The 11,699-nt window shown below is 44.6% G+C and overlaps 2 protein-coding genes across 6 annotated transcripts; one reads left to right on the forward strand and one right to left on the reverse strand.

Annotated features, from left to right (window-relative positions):
- Positions 1 to 840: 840 nt before the first annotated feature.
- Positions 841 to 4,646, reverse strand: LOC122371111 (dynein axonemal light chain 4-like). Of its 2 annotated transcripts, none has more exons than XM_043347210.1 (4): positions 4,220 to 4,646; positions 3,542 to 3,621; positions 1,644 to 1,727; positions 841 to 1,305 (listed from the first exon to the last, which is right to left on the reverse strand). In XM_043347210.1, exons 2-4 carry the CDS (start codon positions 3,611 to 3,613, stop codon positions 1,141 to 1,143), a joined length of 321 nt encoding a protein of 106 aa, XP_043203145.1. In that variant the 5' UTR covers positions 3,614 to 3,621; positions 4,220 to 4,646; the 3' UTR covers positions 841 to 1,140. The 2 variants fall into 2 exon arrangements, with proteins under 2 accessions (XP_043203145.1, XP_043203146.1); XM_043347211.1 differs by having other exon boundaries at positions 4,367 to 4,387.
- A 326-nt stretch (positions 4,647 to 4,972) lies between these two features.
- On the forward strand, positions 4,973 to 11,441 carry LOC122371115 (RNA-binding protein NOB1-like). 4 transcript variants are annotated; one of them, XM_043347217.1, is made up of 5 exons: positions 4,973 to 5,042; positions 8,022 to 8,930; positions 9,344 to 9,552; positions 9,747 to 9,909; positions 10,153 to 11,441. In XM_043347217.1, the coding sequence occupies exons 2-5, from the start codon at positions 8,061 to 8,063 to the stop codon at positions 10,336 to 10,338; spliced, it is 1,428 nt and encodes a 475-aa protein (XP_043203152.1). In that variant the 5' UTR covers positions 4,973 to 5,042; positions 8,022 to 8,060; the 3' UTR covers positions 10,339 to 11,441. The 4 variants fall into 4 exon arrangements, with proteins under 4 accessions (XP_043203152.1, XP_043203154.1, XP_043203153.1 ...); XM_043347219.1 differs by having other exon boundaries at positions 5,009 to 5,034; XM_043347218.1 differs by lacking the exon at positions 4,973 to 5,042 and adding an exon at positions 5,043 to 5,063.
- Positions 11,442 to 11,699: the final 258 nt, after the last annotated feature.

The following is an 11,699-nucleotide window of genomic DNA, read 5'->3' on the forward strand; positions in this document are numbered from 1 at the left end:
CTCAATCCAGCTTAAGATTTGAAGTAAGCTGATCAGCAATATGCTCATTCAGAATTTTCATGCATTCTTCAATATGGATGTCACATGACATTGTAATAAAATTTATAAACTGATGCTTTAGAGTGAACTTACATTCAAATAGAGCTGAAAAAAATTGCCAGCTAGGTAGGGACAGCTTATCATTGATAATGCAGCAATAGCATGCATTATACTACCTCTGCCTGTGGCCATAAGTTTTCATTCCATGCTAGATGTAGTAGGAAGCAAGCAGATGATTTTATGGCAGCTAAGCTATATGTAGTTAAAGACTAAGGCATGATCTTTATCCTTATCTTATTGTGTAACCAGGGAAGCAGAGCTGCAGAAGTTCCCAATGGCTGCAGGTACAATTCAGTATTCCAGCTGTGACAAAAATGTGCAGCTCTCATCACAGGTAAAAGTGCCAGATCTGGCTGCTTGGTCTTCAGAAATGTGGATGTCAATGCCCATGCATCCTGGAATTTCACACAAATCGTTCTCAAAACAGGCTAAATCTAGTAATCTCCAGATTTCTCGCAGGTTAGCCCCAGGTAAAAAGAAGATGGTTTTGAGATAAGTGAACTTGTTCACATACCATGACTCAACAGGTAATATCACACATTGATATGTTCGGTGCTTCATAGGAGGTAATGCTGTTCTCCTTATCGCTCTAGCCTCTAAATAATGACCTAGAGGCCGATTGTTCCCAAATGAAGAAAAAAGAGTAAATCTGGTGTGTACGAATACCTACTGGTGCATAATCGACAGAAACAGAAGAGTAAATTGGAAAATTTGGAATCCCTATTCTAACAAAAAAAAATATCATCATAAGGAACATTTATTCAAAAGAAAAATCACTATCATATAAAGTTGAACACGCTTTGGAAATATCAAAACAACAATGAACGGAGAATATCACAGCAGAATATCGCTCGCATTGAACTGTACAAAATGTACAAATTATCATCAGCAGGATGCACCATCCAATGGAATGTTCAGTAATGGGTGGACGACACATTTGCATGAACGTGTTTCATGCGCATACCAGATCATCAAAATGACGCTTTTTAATAGCCAACTAACCAGAGCGAGGTAAAGTACATGACCCCTGATGCAGGACACTTAGTTACATTTCCACACACATATACCCATATTCCCTCCGAAGAACATGTAGAGAAGGTGTTTACACTCATGAGAGACCTCGAAGCCGAACGCCTCGCCGACCACCGTGTGCCACGGGGCTCCGTACTTCTTGTCCATCGCCTCCTTTATCATCCGGGCGGCACTCTGAAAAGATGATTTGCATCGGTAATGCTCATCCGTGATGCAAACAATAACTCCGGTGCCAAACAGTTACTAGAAAATTGCTGCTTATGCTTACGCTTCACACCCTCATAACAGACAGACGATGATCGACAAACAAATGCTTTGACAATGCTATGCTCAGAAGCCCCGTTTATTATAAGTAATTGATTATTTTCGTTGAATGTGTCTTTCATTTTACTAGATGTTTTTTGGAACATTGTATAAAATGGTAGGTAATGGGTACCTAATAATCACTTTTATTGCATCCCTAATCATTCGGCTTGCGTCAAAACAGTATCCTGCGATCCAATGTTGCTTACCTCGTTGTTGGATGAGTACTTTTCGCAGGCCGTGACGCACAATTCCATCACCTCGGTCCTCATCTCCTCAGGCATGTCCGATTGCTGGGCAGAAATCAAACGAAATATGGCGTCAATGGCGAAACGGGCGCCAGAACCGATCAACAGGAATTAAACAACCGGACATTATATATAGTCGCAGTCAGCGAATGTAGATGGGAACGCATTCTAAAGCCTGTGGGGCATCTAAAGCACTGTCGAAAGCAAAGGCACTAGGGTTTGTCAAAGGCAAGCCTGCGATATTAAAGGGACCCTCCCAGTCCCACCTTCAAGAAAAGTTAATGAATTGGCATGAAAGTGATGTCACTCGGTTCAGAAAGAGCAAAAACGAATATCTACCAAATTTCATCGAAAAATATTCACCGGTTTTCAAGATATTAGACTTTTACTTTTGTTTACTTTTTGGGATCTCCGCTGTTCCTAGCGACTTTATTTGAAAGTGCGGCATTTGTTGCGCGCAAAGCAGCGTATACCACTGCGTGCTACAAAACGTTTTAGTCAAACATTTAACGGACGTTCGAAAGCCTGATGACGTCATCAGATTCCCGTAATGGTTAAGAGATAGGGACCACGCTGGTCCCACCCTGCAAGTAAAGGGAAGAAATTTCTTGAACACCATAAAGCTGCGGGGGTTGCGACCAGGATAAATGGTGGTTTCTGAGCCTGGCCGCAAACTTGGCTATCTCAACTCAAAGCTAATGTTAAGGTGGGAGGGTCCCTTTAAAGACACTTCAAACAGACCGCAGCCTGACGCGCGGCTGCAGTCAGCGGGGCGAGAGGGGGTTCGGAGGGATGGGACGGCGGTCGTCGTCCGCTTACTGGTGACGGCAATAAGCGTGTGCAGCAGCTCCACCTATAGGAATTAACTAATTTCTTAGGCGTAATTTCTTGTTTGCAACCGTTTAACCCGTGACCGAATAGCAATTTTGCAAAAAAACTTCTAGCCTCCAGTCCTTTCGAACGTGATTCCTGCTGCTATAGAGAAACCTATGGGTAAACGGTGGAAAAAGTAGCCAAGTAGCCATTTTCGCCCCATTGGCTGAATTGAATGCCGGATTTTCCTCCCCATTCCCTCCTCCCATGAGTTGAAAACGTGCACAACACGGCACGTTCCATGTAGCATTATGGCAGCATAATGCTCCTTTCTAGGCAAGGTTTCAGCAGATGACACTACCAGGTATTGGCGTTCCGACTTCCGATCCTATGGAAACGCAAGCGGAAAATGGCTATTCTGATCAGGGCTGCGGAGTCGATGGATTTCCGGGTGACTCCGACCACGACTCCGGCTTCAAAAATCGACTCCAACTTTGACTCCAGCTTCGACTGCGACTCCGGACGTTTCTCCTAAAATCCATATTATGGTAATAATGTTCATATTGAAGATGTTTTTATTTTGCCTGATACGATCTTGGGTGCGTTTCACGGCCTTGCAGTGCAAATATGCTTTATAAATAGGTAGCATGCAAAGTTAGGGGCAGGTTCTGGTGCGTCTGCCGTCTTCTGCTTCTTTCGCTGAACACGCTCGTCCAGAACAAGCATATGGCCTTTTTTCAACAAAATCTAATTTGCAAAGTCGACGAGCGTAGTATCGTCGATCAAACAGATGAAGCGCAAGGCGCTGAGCCATTCACGCTAACTCCAACTTCAGAGTCTAAGTCGGTAAGGTTTTGGTGGCTCAGACTCCAACTCCAGGCAGAACTGTCAACTCTGACTGACTCTGACTCTGACTCTGCTGCCCTGATTCTTATGACCTTCAGACAGCATCTGCAAGAACATGGAAAAGATCTTAAAAATTCCAAATGACATCTACTTCTCTGAATTGACCTGATGTGAGATGGATAAAAGAAAGCTGCACTAACCCGGCAAAGTGGATATGTGTGCACCACCTTCTTCTCTCCCTCGTCTTTCTTGGCATCACCATCATCAGCCATAGTCAAACCTGTGAAGAAGCCAACCACATAAATTACAATTACAATATCAATATTTATTCAGCTCGTTCAATCTATAAAGTATAAATACCTAATAACAACGAACAACAATGAAACAAATAGGCCAAATGGCAAATGATAGGTACTGGTAGTACCTATGAGCAGGCTGAAAAAACATGGCAGGTTTCAACGAGATCTCGTTGGGGCAGCTCACAATCGGGGCAGAAATCGGGGCAGGATTGAGAAATCTTGGGGCAGAGATGAGAAAAAGATGGGAAATGGGCTGCCCCTGGGACCATTATACCATTTGGGAACCAGAATTGGGCTGCACCGCATCTCTCAGCACCCTGATTCGGGGCAGAATTTCGTCTGCCCCGAAAATCTCGCCGAGCTCCCTGCCACCTTTTGCAGACTGGCCTATGAGACTATCATTGCCATTTAGGTTGTTAGATTGTAGGTTTGTAGGTTGTAGAACCGGGACAGGTGGCCAGTATGACACAACTTTTTTGAAGGAATCAAACGGTGATTGAACCAGACAAAAATCAAATGAATTAATGATTGAATCGATCCAAAAAAGGTGAACCAATTAACCAGTCTGATCAAACCCACCTGGATTTCTTCCTGAGCTACGTTTAACGTTTAGAAGAAGACAACGTCTTGCAACACCAAACACATATGCCAATAATCTACGATTAGCAACAAGGCCCCACAACTATATAATATATTCAATTTGCCAGCAATTTGCAATAAAGCCACAGAAGCGTGAGGTGTGTGAATCAATAGTGTGAATAACCGGCACCGCTTGTCTCCTAACGTAAACAAAGGTTTGCCTTTCTTTCACTGCATCAATTGAAAAACAGTCACAAGCAAAAAAAAAGTTGAATCTGTTTAAGATCAAGGAACTTCATTTGAAGCACAAGAATGATCTAATGTTTCTCATTTATGTTGTGTTTTTAATCAAATATGTTCAATTTTTTATAAAAATTTGCAAATAAGTCAAGAGCGTTTTCTTTGCAATGAAGCTTTTTTATCATATGGAAGCGATTTTTTATGTTGCGAATCTGACTGAAAACAGACAATTTCGGCGGCAATGCTGTACCCGCGGGATTTCATTTGTTGGGCCTGTTACGTACCCTCGAGGAGGCCTCAGCGCGAAGCTGAGAAGCAGGCTGAGGGCCATCTCAATCTGCAATCTGCAGGTCATAAAGCAGGTGCAGTTTTTGCTTATTTCAGATCCGTAAAGTGAACTCATTTTTTCATATATATCTTTGGTAGAGTTATAACCATATGTTTTTGGTGGGTCAATATCATTTGTGCTCGTGACGTAACTAAATTCTGGCTTCTGATCACTTTTACGACTTTTACCATTCTCGCTAGAATCGCTTCTTGTGGAGCCAGGAAGCCACGTCCACGTGCATCCCGACGTAAATAGGTGCGTTTTATTTAGCCTTGGGTGCGTTGTAGACCCCGGTGGGTGTGTTGAATCAATTGAATGCAGGGCCTCGTCTAAGGAATTTTCACTGGGGGGGCCAGAGCCTGAAGGAGCCAAACCTAGGGTACCCCAAATCCTGTTTTCTCACCGGATTTAGACCACTTATTTTTCATCACAGCCCTGACACAATGATTTTTTTTTTTGAAAACTTAAGAAAAAATAATAGGCCATCCGACCCATGCTTTTATATTAGTTTGAAGCCTCCTCACATTGCTCCACCAGACAGTAATAATCACACTTATCGGTGTTGAGCGTTTTTGAGCGGCAGTGCCTTGTCTATGGAATTTACATGCCGAGCCTTGTGTCGGGGGCCCACACGCATAGACTGAGTGCTTGACTCTGAGCTCTGCCGAGGTCTGAGGGCTAATACCAGCTTCTGGACCCACGCCGGCCTCTATGGTAGCCCACACTGGCTTTATTATGATCCATACCAGGCTTTAAGGATCAAGCTGAGTGGAGACAGTATTTTCCCACTAGGGTCCCCTCAGACTAGTGTAATGCCTACGTATCAACTTGGAGACTGATGGCTTCTCAGGTGGATTCTCCGTAAGTCGTAATCGCCGTGGATCTCCGACACAACCTTAAGGTTGTCAGAGGCAGTATAAACTAAACAAAAAATGAAGATTTCCCGTGAAGTATGCAATTTGAAGCCCGTTGGGACCCTACAGGCTGGCATTTGGCTGGCATTTGCCCACCGGGACTCCACGCCGACTTCTTTAGATAATCCAGCTGTCAGTTCCCGTCCCCACAGACAGACCACCAATCTGCACCTACGTACGACCACCACGGGATCCTGCTTCATTACGATTAGAAGCAGGCCGTAACCAGTCGAAGTCAGTGAGGGGACCGGCCGTGCGCGGCTATGTGCATACGTAAAACTTTGGGCTCTAAATTCTGCCATAGATCAGGAATTGCGCGATCGGAGGGTAGAGGGCAGAGCCAACGCAACAAGCTCTGATTAGCGGGGGCTCTGTCCTTGTGAATTCTTCCATTCAAAAGATTCGGACTAAATTTATAAAAAAGAATATCCGAGACACGGAATTGGGCGCCTGAAAAGACGACATGTAACATATTGCTGAGCGAAAAAAAAAATGGTAAAGGTCAGGTTAACAAAATAAACAATTGATAACAGGCCTAAGTAATCGGGTAGGTATCAATGTGCTCACATTGCATCCATGTTTCGTTTACACATTTGCTTTTATGTGCACTGACGCCTTGAACTAAAAATCCGTTTGCCTTTTGGCTATTGCCGGCCCCCCCAGTAGTGACTTTTTGCCCTGACTGGGGGGGCCAGGCCGGTGACTGCGGGGGTTTGGCCCCCCCAGTTAACATGTTAGACGAGGCCTTGATTGAATGGAATGTATGATTATATATCAATATTATGGCCATTTTGATGTTCGCATCTTGTGTCAGTATGGTTTGTGCTTGGCATTACCTTAATTGCATGCAGCGGCAGGGCTTAACAGTAAGGATCCTGGGTTAGCTTTACAGGTTAAGTAGATACCTAGGTACCTATTGGTATGGTCCATTTTTCAATTTGACCCACGGTTTATATTTTTAACACAGCACGAGATTCGTGGAGAGTATGACTCAGACTGGGAAAACTGGTTGCTGCATGTTGTATAAAAGAGATGAATAATATTTTTGAAATGTTTTGAACACCGCGAATGAAGCAGCATAGTGATAAATGACATTTGTTTGGTTGATGAGTTGAGTAATAATTCCCAACAAGTCTACACCATTTTTTGATCCATTTTAAGACAAATAAAGACCAATTTAAAACAGTTGATTTCCTAATCAAAGCAATTTAAAGATGGGTTACATGTGACACCAGCTTAAAACCTGACACGTGAAATCATGTGACAGGTGTTTCAAGCTGAATAGCATGTGTCTGTCTTTCAGTCTGTCTGTCCTGTCTTTCAGTTGCTTTAATTAGGAAATCAACTTTTAAATTGGTCTTCATATGTCTTTAAATTGATCAAAAATGGTGTAGTTTCACTGGGTAATGGTAAATATAGGTACCTAATCACTTATTGCAAGTCAGGGAAATGGGAGGCAAATGCAAATGATAAAGTAAGTCATTTTTAATAGACGGATCTATATGTACAGCACCCTGTTAAACGTATTGCGTCAGCCTGCTTCAGCTATCAATCCTCATATTTCACAATTCCTGGTCAATAGTATTAGATTCTAAATCTAAATGCATGCACATTGAGCTGTATACTGCCAGTCAGCCTCCTTGACTAGTGACTTTTGCAGTTGGCTAACAATTACAGGCTGTCAAGAGCCTCAAACATTTACTGCCAATGTCTCCTTGAACCCTGGACTTTTGTATTGGGAACATGCACTCTCACCACAGTTCAAAGCTATTATGACTAACCTATAGGACACTTTTGGTTGGCTCGAGAAATCTGCTGAATGCTGATGTTTGAGGAGGCAGACCTCTGGTAAATGATATTGTTGAATTATAACAGTGTGTGGTGACCTATAATAAGAAGTGTTTTTAAATGAGGGTGTTGTGTTAAATATGTCCCTTTTCAACATTGTATAAAACTTGGTAAATAGTTATAAGCTTAATAACTAATAGGCAGCAAATTGAAAGTATTTCTAGAACAGGTAGCTATTAGCAAGGTTGATGTAGAGCCCAATTCAAACTTCTGAATCAAACTTATGAAAAGAATGAAGAACCAATTCATATTCCATAACCATTAACCATGCATTCAGCCATTTAGACCGCATACTAATTATCTATAAAAGACATGATAAAATGGTTGCAGTGAAGACTGTGGGATCGAAAGGAGTGTATATTTATTGCTATATATTGTTTGTGCTGTAAAAGCTTATCTTGTGGCAAAGATGCACACCAATGTCATATTTCCACATCAATGTCTTTCAGTTGACTGAGTTGACTTTTTGCAGTAACTGATCTGGACCTGGACAACATTTGAAGGATTTAAGATGATTCAAGAACCATACATTGACAACTTGGTGGCAGACTCTGGAGCCTTCCTCCTCAATGTGCCCCTCCATCACATGGCCAAAAATGTGCTCACCGTTCCCGAGGTCGTGTCAGAAATTCGCGACAAGGCCACTCGGGATCGGCTTCAGGTTCTGCCTTATGAGCTGAAGCTCAAAGAACCTAGCGATGAGTGCATCAGACAGATCTCTGACTTTGCGCGCAAGACGGGCGAGCTGCGTTTTCTGTCCGCCACGGACGTGCGCGTGCTGGCGCTGACACTACAGGTGACGCGCGAAACTGTCGGCGGTGGGCACATCCGTCTACTGCCAGCCGCCTCGCGCACCGACACCAAGCTGTACCACCCGAGAGAGCACAAACTCGGCCAGCTGCCGGTCGGCTTCGTGGAAAAGGTTGGAGAGCTCTCTGTGACAGGGAACGACGAGAAGTCCAGAGGTGACGGCGAACAGGTCGGAACGGGAACTGATGCGCAGGACGGTGACAAGGTGAAGGATGGGGAGGGGAAGGCTCCGGCACCCGGTGGCGATGAGACTGCGGGAGAGAGGGAGGAACGAAAGAGAGGAGAGGCAGAGACAGATGACCCCAACAGCGAGGAGATGTTTGACGCGAAGGAGGACCCTGAGGAGGGCGACACTGATGAGGATGCTGGAGAAACTGAGAGCAAGAAGACAAAAGATACAGATGCGATTGAGTCACAAGAGGGAGACGAGGAGGACGGCGATGAGCAGCAGGAGGAAGAGGTAGAGGAGGAGGAGGAGGAGGAGGACGATGGTTGGATTACACCGGGCAACATTCAGGCCGCCAAAAACGAGATGAACGCTCAGGCCGGTGAAGTGGAAGAGCCCGTTAAGGTGAGATAACCCTGACATAATCTGCTTCATTCTTAATATTCTTTGTTTTTATTTAGTCTGGATTTTTTGTATGATCGAACTTCAGAGGTTAGAAATAGAACCAACACTAAGCGGTCCTCATCACCTGGATCATCACTGGCACGGGTTCTGACCCGTAACGCTGTGTTGCGAAATCCTTGGTGACCCTCATAGTTAATTTTCCACGTAACGGCCCACCCTGGTCGGACACGACAACTGATTGAAGTGGTTGTTTTTTCGCCATTGTTTCACTAATGCTTTACCATTTCGCTAAGAAAGCATAATACTCTGTCGGTATACCGATCAATTGTGCCTCCTAGGCGAATGGTGTTCGCGTTTGATTATTCGCTGACTGACATCCTCTCGTACTCCTCTCCGCCCCCTCGCGTTCCCAGGTGGCGTGCATGACCACGGACTTCACGATGCAGAACGTGCTGAAGCAGATGAACCTGGAGCTGGTGTCGATTGAAGGACGAAGAATCCGAGAGGTGCGCCGGTTCGTGCTGCGCTGCTTCGGATGTTTCCAGGTCACCCCGCGCATGGACAAGACATTCTGTCCCTGGTGTGGCAACAAGACGCTGAAACGTGTCTCTGTTACGCTCAGGTGAGGACAAGGCCTCTTGAAAATGTCTGTGTGGCTGAGAAGTACCCTTAGTGACTGATGTGATGGTTTATGGTAGGCCATTTTGCTAAATAAGTGCATGATAACGGATGTTCAGACGATAGTGGTTTGCCTCCATAAATAGACAGAGAATTATCGTATCTGTCTCCTAACCTGTGTCTGTTCTTGTTTTTCAGGGCTGACGGCTCGCAGGAGATCCACATTTCTACTCGGAAACCAATCAGCAAGCGCGGCACCAAGTACTCGCTGCCATTGCCGCGCGGAGGGAAGTACTCGGTACAGCCGGTACTGTGTGAAGACCAGCCCCTGCCTCAGCAGCGCGCCACGGCACGCTCACAGGTAATAAAGCGGCCGGTACCGCCCGGGCTGGCGATGGGACAGCGGGAATCGGTATCGTCAGGGAGGAGTATCCTCGTGCCCTGCGTCATTATGGAACAGTAGTGCGATTCAAGTGCAATGCTGCGGCTTCCGGGGAACGTTCTTACGAATGGTGGCTTTCTTTTTATTGCAGCAGCTTACAACAATCGTAATTTACTCAATTTAACGTGCTCCATTTTGACACTTCCCTTTTGTTTGCTGCAGGCCCGAAACGCCATTCTGTCGGACGACTTTGTGCAGGGCGGCTCGCCGTTCTCACTGAACGACGTGAACTCGCGAGCAGCTCAGCTGGGCAGGAACTCTCGGTTCAGGCAGGTGCCCAACTGGGAGCGGCGCAACCCCAATGCGCGCGCGCCGCCTACCGGTAACAAAAAGAAGCGCAGGAAGTAATCCGCCCGGTAGGTGTCTCTGGCTGCGGGGAATGTTGTGTTGAGGGTTTGTGAAGGGTTATGCTGAAGACATGCTACGAATGTCGTGTTTTTGTAAAAATATTTCTAGCATGTTTTGAATCAGATGCATTGTTAAGTTGATATGTCGCAGGCACATTATTCTGGTGTGTTTTATAGTCGTGCGTTGGGATTCGCGATAGCAGTGGGGAGTCTGTTGTGGTGAGAATAATCGACTTGGCACTTGGTCCGATTGGACTCAAAGGGCCTAACCCAACAACAACAAAAAAAGAAAACTTGGCACTGGCTTGGTCCGTTAGGCCTGTAGTTTGTTGTCAGTCATTCTCCTGACGTTAGAACTTTTTTTTCATCTAAAAACAAAGTGTATTACAATCAAGTTTTATAAATGTCTTTTGTCAACAAAGCAAATTTTGTATAATCACTATTTTTTCGAACAAAAACATAATGGTTAATGTGGTTATTTTTACGCTAAAGTTAAGCTCATTGAACTATGCCCTTCGTTTTAAAGTCGTGCGCGGGTAGGGTTTCTGTGGGGCATTGAACCAGTGCTCCCGGCTATTTTCACTTTTTTTCAATTGCGACTTGTCCGCTTGTCTAGGAGAGTTCTGCCGTCCAAAGGAAAAAAAGGGCATCTCTGAAAATTGAACTTTTCAGGAGAGCTAGAAAACCATTTCAGTCAAGTTGTAGGTATTTATATCGGCGCTGTGCGATGGAGTACAATATTCTTACCACCATTCGACTCGGCAAGACTTGCTACATCCTACTATCGCCTTATTTTCAATAAGATATGCCCCTAATGCAATATATCAGCCTTAATGTTTATTGACTTTGCCTCCAGCGACTGTATCTGAAGTTCCATGCAAGGGAAAAAAGCGGCAACTCGTCTCAGATTGAGATGCCGCTTTTTTCCCTTGAAAAGCTGCACTTTATCCCAAATATTTACAAGGCATTTCAGATTGACAGGTACAATGAATGGCAGAATGAATGGCTTAAATGCCTACAGGGCGATTTAAATAATGCAAGAAAAGAGGATGTGAGATGTATTTTAATCGAACTTGTCGATCATAATACATCAACCCAACCCGATGAGCATGCTTTTCTCGAATTCGGAAAAATCTGACCGATGATGCAACCAGCAGCAGCCTGTCTCAAACAAAAATCACTGCAACTGTTGTATTGGGGGAGGTACAAATTGTTGTTCATGCTTGTCGCAAGAGCAATGTAATTGGCGAGGATGTTACATTGAACTATGCATGCAACACCAACATATATGAAACAACTTCAACATTGGCACGAGTAAAAATTGATTGACGCACTGCGCTGTCACGAAGGTGTGACGAAGCA

Source organism: Amphibalanus amphitrite, unplaced genomic scaffold, assembly GCF_019059575.1.
Source record: "Amphibalanus amphitrite isolate SeventyFive unplaced genomic scaffold, NRLGWU_Aamphi_draft 001206F_arrow, whole genome shotgun sequence".
In the NCBI taxonomy this organism is placed as follows: domain Eukaryota; kingdom Metazoa; phylum Arthropoda; class Thecostraca; order Balanomorpha; family Balanidae; genus Amphibalanus; species Amphibalanus amphitrite.